General features: G+C 38.8%; 1 protein-coding gene and 1 long non-coding RNA gene across 2 annotated transcripts; both read left to right on the forward strand.

Moving 5' to 3' along the window:
- The first annotated feature begins 2,940 nt into the window (after positions 1–2,940).
- LOC129412604 (uncharacterized) lies at positions 2,941–6,729 on the forward strand. The gene is made up of 3 exons (XM_055166673.1): positions 2,941–3,023; positions 5,994–6,326; positions 6,446–6,729. Exons 1-3 carry the CDS (start codon positions 2,963–2,965, stop codon positions 6,727–6,729), a joined length of 678 nt encoding a protein of 225 aa, XP_055022648.1. The 5' UTR covers positions 2,941–2,962.
- Positions 6,730–7,263: 534 nt separating this feature from the next.
- Positions 7,264–14,356, forward strand: LOC129412028 (uncharacterized). Its single transcript, XR_008633547.1, has 4 exons — positions 7,264–7,351; positions 9,297–9,325; positions 10,277–10,342; positions 13,798–14,356. It is a non-coding gene; the product is annotated as an uncharacterized LOC129412028 (long non-coding RNA).
- Positions 14,357–17,425: the final 3,069 nt, after the last annotated feature.

Here is a 17,425-nt window from a genome sequence, read left to right on the forward strand (position 1 = left end):
GGTCAAAGACTTGAGACTTGCAAAACAAGGACTTAGTCTCACCTCTGCTAGTCTGAAAGTGTTGTGTGCGTGAGTACTGGTGGTGGTCGAGGGGCTGATGGCGCAGATCGGCAGCCTTACTTGTGTCAGTCTGGGCAGCTGGGGCTACAGTAGTAGTTTTGGAGTGAATTAATAATTATTTGTAAAGCATTTTTGAGTGTCCAGAAAAGTGATATAAAACTGTTGTATTATTATTATTATTGGTTTAAACACAGTCTGACCTGAAAGAGCTGCTAGTTGAAACTACAACAACTGCTTAAGTCTCTCACACATAAAACTACAGTCACATGCTCGTGTTTTTCAGTTAGTCACTCTCACCTTTTTGTTGAAAATCAAACACTCATATTAATCACAGACTCCCAAAAATGTGCTGTTTAAATCCATTTTTTCATCCAATAACTGGATCTTCATAACCAATAATTCAACATGGTCACTTTTTTGACAGCAAATCACAATGAAGTAACTTTCAGTGAAAAAACTCAACCTGTCATTCGCTTATGAGAATACACTGTCAGGAAGCACCTCAAATGCATTTTTAACTGGTCCCTAAAGGGTTGGCCAGGTTTTGTATTCACCCTGTGTGTCTATGTGTGTGTCTGTGTGTCTGTCCACCCGTGATAATTCTGCCATTTATGACCCATTGTCACCAAATTTGGTACGTGAGTCAAGCCTCTGTGCCCGATGCCGCAAAAAAAGTTTGGTGATGATTCAAGGTCATTTGAGGTCACAAGGGTCAATTGAAAGGTCACGCCATTATAAAGGATTGACAATTTCTGAACCATCTGCGGCCTAAAATATTCACCCAATCATCACACAAGTTGGCACACACATAACCGGGGTACACTGGATGTTACAGGTTGAAACCGCTCAAGGTCACTTGAAGGTCAAGGTAACCAAGGTCAAGTATGTGTTTTTGGTCATAACTCTGCGAAGGATCGAGCTCGAGTGGTCTCAAAATCTCACAAAAATTATTATCTATTTATAATTCTATGCATTTGTATAGTCAAATATTCATAGTTTTCCAGATAATCACTAATTATAACAGTTCCTTTCTCTTTCAGTGTAGCCGTTGGAACATTTCTTGTTTTTCTGGTGACACACAACACACTGATCTACAGTCACACAACTAACACACACACAACTCATGAAAAATGACAGTTTGGTTCCACACTAGTAAACACAGACCTTCTCATGTGTGACCAATATCACACTAATGTTCATGGGCCTGTACAGATACACACATTACATTGTGGATATAATGATCATGTGATATGGGCTGGACTCCTCATAAACTGCTTCTGTGCTGATGAACTGACCCACCGACGCCTCATGGGACCAGGTTGATGTCTCTGATGGCGCTTGTCTTAAAGGCGCATTGTGTCCGTCAAATGCTTTCCTCCAAGGAGATGTTATTGCTTTGTCTGGAATGTTTCACAGTATGACATTAAACCTTTCTATCTTCATGAAGACGAAGGCAGACCAAGTTACAGCTCAGATCTGTGGAGTTACAACCCCGCTCACAGTCAGAATTCCTGTTTTTTAAAGTATTTTTGAGCTATAAAACCACCTGTAATTGAATAAATGTAAGGTAGAGCTGTTTAATGTCACACTGTGGAACATTCCAGGCAAAGCAATGACATCTCCATAGAAACAAGCAGGTGACGGAACTCCAATCAAAAAGTTACACAGTGCACCTTTAATTCCACCAATGAAAACAATACCTTGAACCACACTTTAAAACACACTATTTTTGTATCTTCGGTAGCAAATTCTCCCGTAGAACTCATGCAAACCCCGCATATTTCCAAATCATCATACATTTTCGAAGTCAATCTAAACTTTTTTACATTACGACCTACGTCTTGGTGGTCCGCTCTAACGAGACTGTCTTTTCCCAGGCCCTAAAAACCCCGTTCATTAACTCTGGTCTGCGTTCTAGACCGCACGACGCTTTAACGGCGCACTAAACTCAACGTGCAAGAGCCAGCAGACGTTCTCTCACCACATCGCTCTGTCCGCCTGAGCGGGGAGGAGCGCGTCACCGGATCTCTCCTCGGAAAATGAAGTGGGTGAAGAGTCTTGCCCAAGGACACAACAACAGGAAGGGAGAAACGCAGAAGAAATGCTGTTATATATACTGACAAACAAGCAGATGACCGAGAAAATCTCTTCAGGTTGCGAGCAAACAAGAAGGACTGGATAAAAAGAACCAGAAACACAAGAGGATTGTCTCCAAAGCAAAAGACAAATGGACTAAAAATGTGGTCTGGGATGAGAATCAGCTCTTCCAACTCCGAGGCCATGGTTCTCGACCTGAAAAAGGTGTCTTGCCCTCTCCAGGTGGGTGGAGAGTCCCTGCCTCAAGTGGAGGAGTTCAAGTATCTCGGGGTTTTGTTCATGAGTAAAGGGAGGATGGAGCGTGAGATTGACAGGTGGATCGATTCAGTGTCTGCAGTGATGCGGTTGGTGTATTTAAAAATAGAACGAGGTGCGGTGACTTCCTGTTTAAAACTACAGATGTGAAACCTCTCTGATCACTGAAACAAGCAGCAGTTTTACATTCATGTGGTTTTATTGTTGATATTGTTGAGAAAATGATTGTTTTGTTTTGAATTAATTGCAACTAAATATAAAAAAATGTTAAAGATAGAAGGTAGAACTGAAACCTCATTTGCAGAACAATACAGGCTTTCTCAAACATGCATGAATCAGTTTAAATATTATTTAATTACAACTAAATACAACCAACAATACTACCTAAAAGTTTAACAGCTTACTAAATCAATACATTATTCAGTCAGTGATAAAGTGATCAAATTTGTCAGTCAGTGTCTTTGTCAGTCCGGATGCGCTGAGGTGTCAAGTGTCACATGTTTAGAGGAAGTTTGAAAGAAACAAAGAAAGCGCACAAGCCTCACAGATCATGATGTCTCTGTGTGTGTTCAGACCTGTGCTTCTCACTCTGACTCTTCTGCTCTGCTCAGGTAAGAGACCATCACCTGTTTAAATGCTGCTGCACTCATCGTCTCAAATGTGAAACGATTCAGCTGAAAGTTTCATGTATTTTCTTTCATGTGTTCATTTCATTCCTTCGTGCGACAAAAGAGGCATCATTAAAAAAAAAGCATATTTCTGAAAGTAAAGACACTTACATTTTTTACTTCTGAGCTGTATTCCGTCTTCAGACATTTAAAGAACAAATATGCATTGAGAATTTAAAATAATGCCTGATTAAAATTAGTGCTGTCATGCGATTAAAAAAATTGAGAGATTAATTAATTATGATCTGTAATTAATTAATCTAATTAATCTCATTTTAATCTCACCTAAAAATTGCTGAAATACACTGCAATTTGTAAAAAACAAAAAAAAACAAAACGCTGAACCAATCTAAAAAACACTTCGGCAACAAATCCAAGGCGCACACATCACTCTTAGAAGGTAGAAAGTTCTGAAAAGTTGATTTTGCATGAGATGGGCCCTTTCACATCCACTGGCTGCAGACGTACCACAGCAAAACAATTAAACTGCGTAGTGGGAAACATGCCCTGGCAGGTTATTGTACACATGCAGAGGTAATGAGCACGATTTGATGCTGGAAATGCATGAAACAAGTCTAGTGATGATTTATGGACTTAACCCTCTCAGGCTCAAATTAATTTTTAGTATCAGGAAAAATCTGATATTTGGGGAAAATTATAATATGGGGTAGTAATATACAATCCTGACTTTTTTATCCTTTGTAAACAAAAAAAGTACTTTGCACTTCTGACAGGCTGTTTGCGTGTAGTCATTCTTGCACAGTCTGCATCGCCCACGTTTATCAGCATGGATGGGAGAAAAGGCTCCTGAGTAAAAAAAGCTCATAAAATATGGATGTGGAGTAAGTAGGTTCTTGGAATTTAGCTGTTGCAAATCTGCAACGCCTGCCTGGAGAGGGTTAAAAGTGTGAGTGCAAATTGTTACCCGTATTTTTTTTTCTAGTAAATCTGGACTAAGTGTCATATTAGCAGAATCCTTCAGGCGCCTGACGCTTTCACACTCAGAGCTTGAACAGGCCGTCACTGTTGTGCCCCGGTGACAAAGGCAAAAGAGTGAAACTTAGAAAAATCACTTCAAAGTTTCTGTTTTGTCCAAACAGAAGTAGAATAGGTAGGACTCCCAAAATCTGACAACTAGTTGCTGTAATGAAGAAATATTTGTGTGTGAAAAATATTGAGCTCAAACTTGACCTTTGACCCTTATTTGTCAGTTCCTGTTCACTGCCTTTGTATCATGAGTCAGAAATAAGGAGTCGTGCAAATATTAAAGGCAGAAAATGGCATGATCATTATTTGCTTGATTTTCTCCAGACTTTCATTTTAAGAAAAACATCTCACCAAGGTCCAGTCATCATGTGTTTGCTTGAAATTCTATAGAAGAGCTTTAGATTTCCTGTTTACTGATGATAAGGATCGTGCAGCGACACTTACACAGAGAAACAGTTTGACACAAGTGACTTTGCAGTAAAGTGTGTACAGTATGAATAAATACACACAATACTCTCACACTGAAGATAACTGAATTAAACTGAATCCAAAGGTAGAGTTATTGAATGTGTTAAGACCCTGTGCCAAAGCTGCAACAAAAAGAAAGAGGTGAGAGGTTGGATGTTAAAATAAAATATATTTATGAATTAAATCACAAACAAAACATACACTGTTACTGCCTTTTGTTTTTGCACGAAAACTTATTTTTGACTCATGATACAAAGAGAGACAGTAGGAACTGTCAAATAAGAGTCAGAGGTCAATTTTGAGCTCAATATTTTTTAGGATAATTATTCACATGATAAAGGAGATCTCAAATACAAACAACATGACATGAACTTATTTTTGACCAAACATGATGTTACGGTGTTCTCTCTTTGTAGGACAGTATTGTTTGATTTAGGTCTGAGGATTGAGTTGTAAATTGGAGACAGATTATGTCTAATCGCCCCATTCCTGTTCAAAGATAGATTGTCTTTCCTAACAAAAATAGCCTCTTTAATTCTCCATTTCTTTTCTCTGGTTAATATCTGTCTCTCACTATCCTCAAAGGAGTGGTTAGTGGTTTTGAAATGGAGATGGACAGCAGACTGGGGTCCTGTGTTGGTACATTCTCTTAGAAAGTGGCTGATGGGCGACTGCATGTGGAGCCCTGGGGGTGGCCCCCACACCTGCCATGGGGGGCGTGGGTGTGGCTCGGCCTGCTCCCACTTGAGTGGGGATCTGAGGCAAAGCACCAACACACACTTAACAAATTTGCAATACTCCAATTAAATAGCAATAATACAGATCAACAGTAAATCATCTGCACAGCCTGTCTACCCCCCCCCCCCACACACACACACACTCATGTATGCACACACGTACACCCACGCACACACATACACATATGCACACACATACACATACACACACACACGTACACACACCCAGGCATATACACACACACAGACACACACATAAGGTTCACACTGTCACCAACCCCTGTCATCTTTGTCCCTATTTGTATGTAATGTTCAGTCGTAATGTCTGTCTTGTGTCTTGTATGTTGTTTGCTTCCTATTTGTTGTAATCTATGTAGTTTGCAAATAAAAATGATATATAAAAAAAAAGAAAGTGGCTGTTTAGTTTCTCCAATATAACACTCCTTCTTCCAAATCAAAATGTAACACTCTTATTTAGTTTTTTAAAAGACAGTCTTACATTCATATGTGTGATTTAAATAAGACTAATGTTAATGTACTAAGAAATAACAGAGCAGAGAACATTCAGTCTGTACCTGCTACTGATCTACAGCACTAACATGATGTGATGGGACATGATCTGAGATGTTGAGACAGCTCCATCTTCTCTTGCTCAAGGTTGCTGGTTCAATCTCTGTAATATAACCAAACTTTTCTTTCTTTTATGATTTCTCTTCCACAGAATCAGCAGCAGATCAACATCAGTTTGTGGAAGAGGGACAAAGTGTCACTTTGTCCTGTGGGGATGTAAGAGAGAGACAAAGAGAATGTACTGGAACCACATGGACTTTTTACTCGGTCGACAAACCAGGAGAAAGTAAAAGTCTTATTACACTTGGAGTTTTAAACTCCAGTGTGCCAGAGATTTCAAAACGACTGAGATTAAAAGAAAACTGTGGTCTGGAGATTCAAAATGTCCATCCTCAGGACGCTGGACTCTTCTACTGTCAACAATACAACCAATCAGGACGTCTCCTGTCTCCTGATGCTCCTGTGTATCTGTCTGTGGTCTCATGTGAGTATTTTGTTTTTAGATCAGGAGTCTAACCCACAACCTCCTCACTGAGAGGAGGAGACAGGATAACCACTCTGCCACAGTCACACAGATTGACTCAAGTGTCTTGTTTTTCACAGTGACTAAAAGGACAGAGGAGAAGAACGTTGAGTTAAACTGTTCTGTGTCCTCTTCACTTCATGATGTCAAAACAAAATGGTTGTTCAAAGGCAAAGAAGTTAATAACTCAGGAATAACCACAAATAACCTTCAACATGGCGTCACTGTTACACTTCCAAAATCACATTTCCTTTACAAAAAGGTGGATCTGTTCAAATGTGAAGTGACTGATGGAGAAAACAAGAAGAAGTTTTCATTCAGATCCAACAAACCAGGTGAGACCAGGAGGAGGAGTCAGATTTAAATTGTGAAAACCAGAACTCGAAATTAATTCATCCTCGTTTTCATCTTATCGTTGTCAATCTGTGACATTCTGTGTGAGTGTACACAACTGTGTTAAAGTGTTGTGTTTGTAGTTATTTTAAACAGATTTAGTTTACTGTACTGTACTGTACTTGTACTTGTACTGTACTTGTACTTTACTTGTTGTTGTGTTGTGTTGTGTTGTGTGTGTATAAGTACTTTTACTGTTGTACTTAGTTCCTGTGTTGTGTTGTGTGTGTATAAGTACTTTTACTGTTGTACTTAGTTCCTGTGTTGTGTTGTGTGTGTATAAGTACTTTTACTGTTGTACTTAGTTCCTGTGTTGTGTTGTGTGTGTATAAGTACTTTTACTGTTGTACTTAGTTGTATAAGTACTTTTACTGTTGTACTTTTACTGTTGTACTTAGTTCCTGTGTTGTGTTGTGTGTATAAGTACTTTTACTGTTGTACTTAGTTCCTGTGTTGTGTTGTGTTGTGTGTGTTGTACTTAGTTGTCTTGTTGTGTTGCTGTGGTGCAGTAGTAGTGGCTGTAGCTGCAGTACTTGTACTTGTACTTGTACTTGTCAGTGTGGTGGTCGTGGTCACATGGAGGAGACTCAGAGGTGAAACTACATCACATGTATTTAGGAATGCACCGATAACACTTTTTTCTAAAACAAGTACTAGTTCTTCATTTTGAGTACTCGCCAGACATTATTTTTACATGGGTTCAATTCTAGTAGTAAATCGAATTCATTTAATAGGATTTAGATCAGGGGTCTCCAGCCTTTTTCCTTTGTTGAGCTCTTTTACAAAACTAAAATGCCAGAAAGCTAATTTTGGCAGCCGCAAGAAATTGAGAAAGTAATAGAGCCATGTCGAGCCTTAGACGGGGAACAGTTAGAAACTTATCAAACATAAACCATGGTCCATTGATTAGTGCACAAGTCAGGCATCAGAATGATACATGTGCAATGGTAAATAATCAGATTTGACTTATTCAACACAATATGTTTCATTACGAAACCCCTTGATGAGCTACTTGGAAGAGGGTGGAGAGAGACTGGTAGCTCCCGAGCTACAGGTTGGAGACCCCAATTTATATAATATAGTTGACCTTTTCTGCCTAGAATACTTCTTTGAGAGGCTGTTTTATATTTCTAGTTGAAATCGCTGTAGTTTGGTATAATTCCAGTTTGGTATCAGTGCTTCTCTACACTGTACACTGTACACTGTGGGCAGAATTATTAGGCAAGTTATATTTATGAGGATTAATTTAATACAGACTTCCCACAGTCATGGAATTCCTGGAAAACTCATGGAAATTGAAAATGTAATTTTCCATGCCTGGAAAAGTTATGGAAATTTGTAAATTCAATGAAAGTTTTGGAAAAGTCATGGATTTTTGTATCTCTTTCACACAACTACAGTGTTCTGTCAAGTTCTCATGAGGGTGTTATGATTATTTCTGAACATTTGCACCTTTTGTTTAAAAGAGACGACAATAAATGCACTGACAGGATTTGGAATGTTCAAAACTATAATCCCAAACTATAAGGTGAGGGTAAAGAGTTAACATTTCATATTTACCCCTTAAAGTCTGATCAATTCTATACATGTAGATGCTGTAAAGTCATGGAAAATTCACTTAAGGTCATGAAAAATCATGGAATGTTTTGAAGTGTCAGTGAAAAAGAGTGGGAACCCTGTTCATAACTGAACAACTACAGTGTGGTCAATCCAAAATGCTAATAAATCTCAAACGTGAATATTTAAGGAAGTGAAAGTTTTGACTTTCTAAGCAAAAATTCTATTTGTGCACAATTATTGGGCAACTGTTAATGTGCAGAATTATTATGCAACTAAATGAAAAATGAAAATTTTCCATTCTTCCTTGGTTATTTTATCTGTCAGAATAGTAAACTACTCAAAATTTACAAATAAACATTTCTGACATTTCAGAGGTGCATGTCTTCCTTCACTGTAAATCTCCAGTTTAAGAAGGCTTCACAAGTTCTCAATAGGGTTTAGGTGAGGAAGTTTGCTCTTTGGTTGCTAAGATACACACACTTATATTTCCAGATATCACTGATGGCTTTGACTGGCTTAATTTAGCCAGAACACTCTGAGTGAAGTCACACTCCCTCAGTCCACTCCTGTATACAGCTATGGATGCACCCTGAAAAAGTATCTACATGACTTTTATTTCTTCTGGATCACTCTATATATTAGAAAAAACATTTAGTTAGAACCAAGGTGAAGCAACAGCCTGTGACCGACAGTTGTTTTCCTGTCATGGTGCAACTTCAGAGACTATGTGGGCGGGGCTAAAGTTCATCCTGAAACTCGCTCTTCACTCAGGGTTCAAAATGAGGTCAAAGTGTAAAATGTACCTTTAACCTGGGTATAGTAATATTTTCTCTTTCATTTAAAATGAAAATGAAAATGTTTAATATTGATTTGACAGTGTAATTCTACTGCTGCTCTTGTACTTTTCTGCTACAACACTGCACTTTTCCTGTGGGACAGTGAAATAATCTATTAATCTACATGTGTGTTTGTTTACAGTGAAGCCCGACACCAGAAGTGACCCTCCTGTGAGTTTATTTTTTATTCTTTTTCATGTCGTCCAGTCCAATATAATGTTGTGATTAAACAGACAGAGCAGTGTGCTACAGTGGGAGGGGTTTACAGAAATGTGTGATCAAAGAAATAAACAGGAACCTATGAAGTGTGAAGTGTCTTGCTGAAGAACAGAAGGCCCTGGCCTGAGCTGTCCTGCTCTGACATCTCCAGTCTCTTGGGTTTCTGACACTGCACACATCTTGTTACGATGGGGAGGGTGTTATTCAGACTGCAGATGTTGAATTTAAAATGTAATTGGCTCAAACAGAACAAGGTAAAGATCTAGTGCAGTAGTTCACAGGTGGTGGGTTGATGTTCAGTATAAGTTTCTTTGACCTCAGGACTTGGGTGGAGCTGCAGCAGTTCCTGTCATGGTCCCATAAAGTGCAGACATTTACTCAAGATCAGTCACATTTCAAGTCGAGTTAGAGAAGGAGCAGCTTGCACAGCACAGACAATATGGTCTTGTCTCTTAGTTTTTGTTGTTCTGGACATGAGGGAGCTGTAGTCTGGCTCAACACACAAAGAATTACAGTAAAACTGATGCCACGTTACAAATGCATGGATTGATTTTTCAAAATGAATTACAATTTTGCTTCAAGAGCTGCTGGCCTTTTTAGGAGAGTTACAGCTTTAACACAACTCTGCACTGTGTTATAAATGAGCTTTTAATCTGTAAATTACTTATAAAGTAAGAGACAGTGCGAGGCTGTGAGAGGAGAGGAAAGGAGGTGCTTTGAGAAGTGGAAGAAGAGCCGGTGTTCAGCTGAGATGAATACTTGAAAGACAGACTGCCTTAAGTTCACGAAAACAGTCCTGTCCCCCCCACGGGAGACAATTTTGACTTAAGTCTAAAGATCTGGGTCTTTGTTCACATCAAAATCTTAGAATTAGAAATTTACATCTGAATGTTTTCTTCAAAGGCTGAACGTGAAGAGGAAGGGCTTTACTGCAATGTCACCTACAACACCAACAACCAGATATATGAGGTAAGGACTGGACCAGGACTAGACCAAGACTACCCAGGACTAGACCAGGACTAGACCAAGACTACCCAGGACTAGACCAGGACTAGACCAAGACTACCCAGGACTAGACCAGGACTAGACCAAGACTACCCAGGACTAGACCAGGACTAGACCAAGACTACCCAGGACTAGACCAGGACTAGACCAAGACTACCCAGGACTAGACCAGGACTAGACCAAGACTACCCAGGACTAGACCAGGACTAGACCAGGAGACTACCAGGACTAGACCAGGACTAGACCAAGACTACCCAGGACTAGACCAGGACTAGACCAAGACTACCCAGGACTAGACCAGACCAGGACTAGACCAACTAGACTAGACCCAGGACTAGACCAGGACTAGACCAAGACTACCAGGACTAGACCAGGACTAGACCAAGACTAGACCCAGACTAGACAGGACTAGACCAACTAGACTAGACCCAGGACTAGACCAGGACTAGACCAAGACTACCCAGGACTAGACCAGGACTAGACCAGGACTAGACCCAGGACTAGACCAGGACTAGACCAAGACTACCCAGGACTAGACCAGGACTAGACCAGGACTAGACCAGGACTAGACCAGGACTAGACCAGGACTCACCCTGGCTGCCCCTTACCTAGGATCCCGAACTGACACCTCTTCAATATTTTACAAAGATTTACTCTGGTCACCAGTGAATCTCTCAGACGTTTCATATCAAATAAGGTTAAAAAATAATACAAATATAACAGGACTGACAAACATTCCAGATTTCTGCAGAATCAGTGAGCCAAGCACTAAAACTCTGTTGGTCTGAGGTCAGAGAAGTTTGATTTGGCTCTTTCTTAATGTCAGTGGTGTGCAGCATCAGTCCTTCTTGTAGAGAATCACTTCATAACATTAAACACAATAATATAAGGTTCTTTTTGTGCCATAACCTCAAGGTCTCACAGAGGTCCCACTTTCAAATAAAAGCTCTGCTATAAACATGCTGTGCTTTCAACTTTCAGCACTTCAGTGTGTACAGTTACTAATGTGTAAAGGCCTTGAACCTGATTTTTTTGTGGGTTTCCATCAGGGTTGGGGAGTAACAGATTACATGTAATGCATCAGAGTGCAAATTATGAGTAACTGTATTCAGTTACAGTTACTGTTTCAGTGAGTGGTAATTGGATTACAGTTACTTTGTTGAAATAAATGGATTACACAGAGGTATTTTCCAGTTTTCACATTTTGAGCTAAACCAGGACTAAACCAGGACTAAACCAGGACTAAACCAGGACTAAACCAGGACTAAAACCACACAGCAAAAAGTGGAGTGTTAAAATTGACTTTCACAGAGTTAATTTTAACATTTTCTCAGAGTCTATATGAGTCCAATCTGTTCTAGAGTTAATTTAACACTTTTGGAAATGTTAATTAAGTAACACTGGACCAAAGTTACTGTTTAACCCCAAAATCAAGAGTTAAATTAACATTTTGAGAGTAAAGGGTTAACACTTTGTAGGGTTATCCTGATTTAGCTAAACAACACACAGAGGTGTTTTATTTTTACACTTAATTTGAGTTAATTTAACATCTTGGAGAGTTGTAACTACACACTGTGAGGTGTAAATTAAGGTACACTGTAAAAAACACATTCAGTGCATGTAAAGCCTTTATTTTCTTTAAAACACTGTAAAAGATGAAATCATGTACAAATCATTATCTGAAGACTCTTGGCATCAGCGTCCAGCTGCTGTTGGACCTGAACAGTCCTCTGATGTGTTGGGCTCCTTGAGTTCAGTCAACAGGGCTTGTCCGGTGGCTGTGGAATCACTTGCCTTTTCCGCCTTTGGACCATCTTCAGCCGCCATGAGATGTACCTGATCCACCCGCAGCATCATAGAGGTGCTCCTAAAAGTAAAAAGGATGCCATACAACTTAATGTTGAATGTTAACACAATTTACATTGCTTAGAAAGCAAAATAATTCTTCCATAGCCTTTCTTGGCATATGGATCTTTGAGAGAAGGAAACACCATCACAATCCCAAGGGCAGACTGTTCCCGGTGGACTTAGAGGGGAAGTTACTGAAACAGGAATTCAACTTATTAGAGACGTTAAGAATCATTTATTCAATTTTGTGAACAAACATAGAAACATACTCATGGTGCTGAATCATGTGAGAAACCAGTTTATTAACCAACTTCCTTCTTGTAGTGTGACTTAGTGTTTCTGTTGTTTGTTGTTCCTTTAGCATTTCTTCACCACCAGATTTTTCTTTTAAAGCTGCTTCTATTATCTGTCAAAAAGAGAAACATTTGTTACTGAGAGCTACAACATACAACATACACCAGACAGACACACACCAGTTTAGCGAATAAAAAAAAGATTTAAAAGCTTACTTAAAATATGCAGGATAGAATACTGTCCTTGACATAAGCAAAGAGCTAAAAGACCATGGGGTATAGTTACGTCTGCTAGCAATTTCTTTGATAAAGAATTCAACCTATACAGTTATAACTGTAATTCTAATTAGTGAAGAAAATAAAAATATTGTCTATATAGTTTAAATCTAATTGTACTTACCAAAAAGAGCTGCATGTAAAAGTGAAAAATCCATTGTGTCTGTGTCTGGTTCAAACTGGTTCAAACTGGTTCAAACTGGTCTTCTGTGGCGGGAATTTGCAGTGGTGGGCGGTGCCGAGTTAACACTCGAGGAAGTTGAAATAACACTAGCAGAAGTTGAAATAACTTCAGCCATATCAACTCTGGCAAATAACCCCAACTCTAACTCCCATTTAACTTTCAAATAGTTAAAATAACACTTTCTGTGTTAAAAACAACTCTGAAATATTTTACCCTGAAATTTTAACTCTCCAGTTTTTGCTGTGCAGAACTAAGCCAGAACTAAACCAGGACTAAACTAGGACTAAACCAGGACTAAACAATATGACACTAACAGTAGGTGGACACAATTGAAGGCAGCAGTGATCTCATATAAAAATCATTTCTCTATCAATAATATTTTTAATCTGGTTAAGTAAAGACTGGACTTTTTATTTTCTTTTAGCAGATAAAACATCTTATGTTAACAGGTCTTAGTCTTTTCTACTCTACAGCAAATAAAAGTCTGTTCATGTTTTGGACTCAACAGACAATCTGAAGAGAACAAACAAGAATTTTCAGGATGTGGTTGGTACATTCATGTAGTTTTAAAAAGCATGACAATATCAAGTAATCCAAAGTATTCAGATTATGTTATTCAATTTAAGTAATTTAATGGATTATGTTACAAACTACATTCTGGGGTATGTAATCTGTAATCTGTAGGGGAATACGTTTTAAAAGTCACCTTCCCAACACTGTTTTTCATTTTGGATATATACATTTTCCCCCTACAAATGTTCAGTATATGTAAATGCACAATTTATTAATGTAAGATATTGTCCTGTTCCTCTGCTCAGGTCAGACAGAGTGAGGAGGAGGAGGAGGTGGTGACCTACAATTCAGTGAGGAACCCCACTGTGGAGGACCCTGCTCAGCTCTACGCCACCGTCAAAAAATGAACGACAACCTGGATGTGTAAAAATTCTATGGTGTTTAGCCAAAATTGAATAAAATGATAAAATAAATGATTAGACATTTTTTTAAAGAGGCCTTTTTTATGACTTACTGTATCTGGTAATATTATAAAATACCACAAGACAGCAGCTTCAGAACACACTGATAGAAATATGATATGATTTTTGTTTCTAAAGGCAATTTTTTGTTTTGTTTTTACCCGTAATTTACAACAGGAGCGTCAGCGAGGCAGAGCTGCATACACACATACTTTTCAAAGCTTGAACTTACACCAGAGCTGCTCCTGTGACTCCAGCTTCTGTGTTTTGTCACGTTTAAACACTAAACTTTTTATGTTGCTTATGTATTCATTGTTGATTGGATAAATTATGTTTTAAATGACAATACAAAGAGACACGGTGCTTTGCAGTGATAACGAGTCATATCTGCGGTGCTGCAATAATGAAGACCAAATGTTATTCTCATAAAGTTTGTGTGTTTTATATATTAATTTTATTCATCAAATAAATTTCATTTGGTGGAAACCGTCTGACCTCGCAGCATTAGGATTTGTTCACTCCACGTTAGGTGGGTACCTTTTTTCATTTAACCAATCGCTGCTATTTGGTTGTGACGTATGTAATGCGGTGTTAACGAGACAAACTGGTATATTAAGCCAAATCCCGTAGGAAGTAGGGCAATAACTAGTGATGGGCGAATGGAGCCTCGTGAAGCGTTGACACCTTGGTTTTCAAATGGTTCGATGTGTTTGAGGCCTTGGAGAAACACTGACCTCTAGTGGACAAATTTAACCATTGGCACGCAGGTGTCTCAGCATCGATGAAGTATTGTTAGTGCAGAGCGACACCGTACCTAACAACAACAACAATAATGATGATTTAAAATAATATGTAAAGATCAACATAAACAGCAGCTGTAAATAAGAAAGTAGGTGTTACCTTGTTAGGTGGAATTAGATCAAAGTGATCCCAAACCATGGATCTCTTTTTTCACTTGTAGACGCCATCGAAAATGAAACAAATGCCAAAAGTTGCCAAAAGTCACTAAAATCACCACTAACGTCACACAAAACTCCTCACTACCCAATGTTTTTAACAAATATTGGTGCATCTTTTATACTGTAGCAGTTTAGCGCTTGTCAAACCACAGAAGTGCGCTGAACACTCTGAACCAATCGCAGAGCAGGAACATTTGCTGAGCCAATGAAACGCTTTGATACACTGGAGTGATTGACACGCAGAGTGAAGCAGTAGGGGGAGGGACCGACACTTCCACACTTTGGTCACGTGAGCGGCTGCTGTGAGACGAGCTCCGAGGCAGTGCTTCAGAGTGATTTGTTTCAGAAAGAACGAGACGTGCTCCAGAGCTCCGACTCATTTGTCCATCACTAGCAATAACATCTTTCCCCTTGATAAAATTCACCGAACATTCTCTTTGTTCCAGCTTTAAATCCTTGATCTGGGGAATCGTTGCCAACACAGAATATATGACTCTTCGCTGATTGACTGGTGCCTGAACTCGCACTTCCGGGGTTCTCGCAAACTGTCTCCATCTTGTGTATTCCGATTCCTGACCTAGTCACTGAAGAGAAATGATCACTAGGTGATGCCAGCCTGGCTAATAATTATCCTCCACGACTGACTTAGCGTAGTCCATCACGAGTCATTCCCTGAGCTCCTGATGAGGTGCACGGTGTTTACACGACTGTAGTGGTTTTACAGAACGTATTTTGAAAGGGCATTGACGTTTATTTTGACACCACATGCTTATTTTCTTGTCTCTCCCCTGCTAAGAAGCCTGGAGATGCTCCGTTGATGCAGAAAAATTAGAACTCCAAGCTAATATGAGTTGTGCGTAGAGTCATGACGGTGGTTGGACGTTTGTATGACACTGCTGGTGTAGAATGTGCGACCGGTTAAAATGGAAAGTGATACCTGTGCCTGCCTGTATAAAGAGGAGAAGCCTGTTCCAAGCTCATGACAACTTAACATAGGTAAACAAGTCAGTGCATTTGGCTGTGCTCCTCTGATTTGTCCAAAGTTTGATTTTCACTCTTAAGACTTCATGAAAACATCACAGAGGTAAAGGTTTCTGTCTCTGTCACTTGCGTTTGTCTGTTTGTCTTATGATTGTTCTTTTGTCTGGGCTGTTTAATAAAAATTTCAAAAATATGATGTTTTAAAATTCACTTTGTATTGAGATAAATGTAAAACTTTTCAGTGTATGACTCTCAACCTCACTTCCAGTTAAAACAAGACTCATAATACTTATAAATGCCTTTTTTATAATCACCAGAGAGCTTGAGGTACAGCGCCTTCACATACATGTATTTTCAAGAATTATGGGTGAAATAAAGAGTTTTTTAATGCTGAGCTGAATGTAATCGTTTTCTAAGATGTATTTCCTGGTGATTTGTATCAAATACTTCCTCAAACTGTTCACTTTTGCTCCTCTGCATGACTGTTGTTTTTTCCCTGTGTCTGCAGACTGTGCCGAGTGCCCAGAGTCCCAGCAGGCGCAGAGAGAAGCAAAGTTTCTACAGCGAGCTTTATAAATTAGACCCCACCTGCTTTCAAAGCAGAGTGAAATGTCAAAAATCTTGGTGTCGCTCTGGATTTATACTAAATCTAATTCAATCCACTTTCTTCAGCACATGTCATACAAACAGTCTCCAAAGTGCTGCACAAATACAGTAATAACAACAATAATAATATAATGGGGTCCAGTCAAGTGGTAACGGAGGGAAACAGGGGCAGATTTTTGACATTCAAATGTCTCTTATTCAGAAACTAGAGGGACTATTGAAATAAGTAAAGTATCAGAATGTAGGAAAGAGTTACACTCCAACAGGGTCAAGTTAAACCTGTGATATTCTTTCAAGTTGTTGACAAAAAATTTAAAAAAACTCATGTCGGTAACGGAGGGAATGAAATATGCAGCACTTTTTGGTCAATAAATCCAAACAGTGATAACTCTTGGTTCTCACTTCCATATCCTTAACAAACTGGTTTGAATATTTGCTTCATATAGTTTTCTACCATATGGTACAAGATTAGGTTGAAAAACCTCTGACTTTTTGACTCATGAGATTTTTTATTAAGAAAGGTCATGGTAACAGAGGGAAAAGTAACGGAGGGAAAAGTAGAAGGTGCAGGATTTTGCATAATTTGTCGCTTTTTTCTTCTGAATACTTTAATATTACTTCAAAATGAAAGGAAACTGTTTCTATAAAATATGTCAGTCCTTCTGAGCAAATTTTTATCATTTTAAATAAATTTTTTTTGAAAAATCATGTACCTTCATCAACAGTTCAAAGATGGAATAACACAAGATATGATGAAATACATCCATTTATTGACATGATTTGCAGATCTTTGAAATTTGGGAAATAATTTTTGTTCCATGTTTCATACATGGAACAACTACATACAACGTATGTAACTTTAGAACCAAAAATGGTACAGAGAAAAGGTGAACAGTTTCATAAACTAGAGTACATATGTATCTGTT

This window comes from Boleophthalmus pectinirostris, unplaced genomic scaffold (genome assembly GCF_026225935.1).
Source record: "Boleophthalmus pectinirostris isolate CB_2022bp ecotype Guang Dong unplaced genomic scaffold, ASM2622593v1 HiC_scaffold_11, whole genome shotgun sequence".
Classification (NCBI taxonomy): domain Eukaryota; kingdom Metazoa; phylum Chordata; class Actinopteri; order Gobiiformes; family Gobiidae; genus Boleophthalmus; species Boleophthalmus pectinirostris.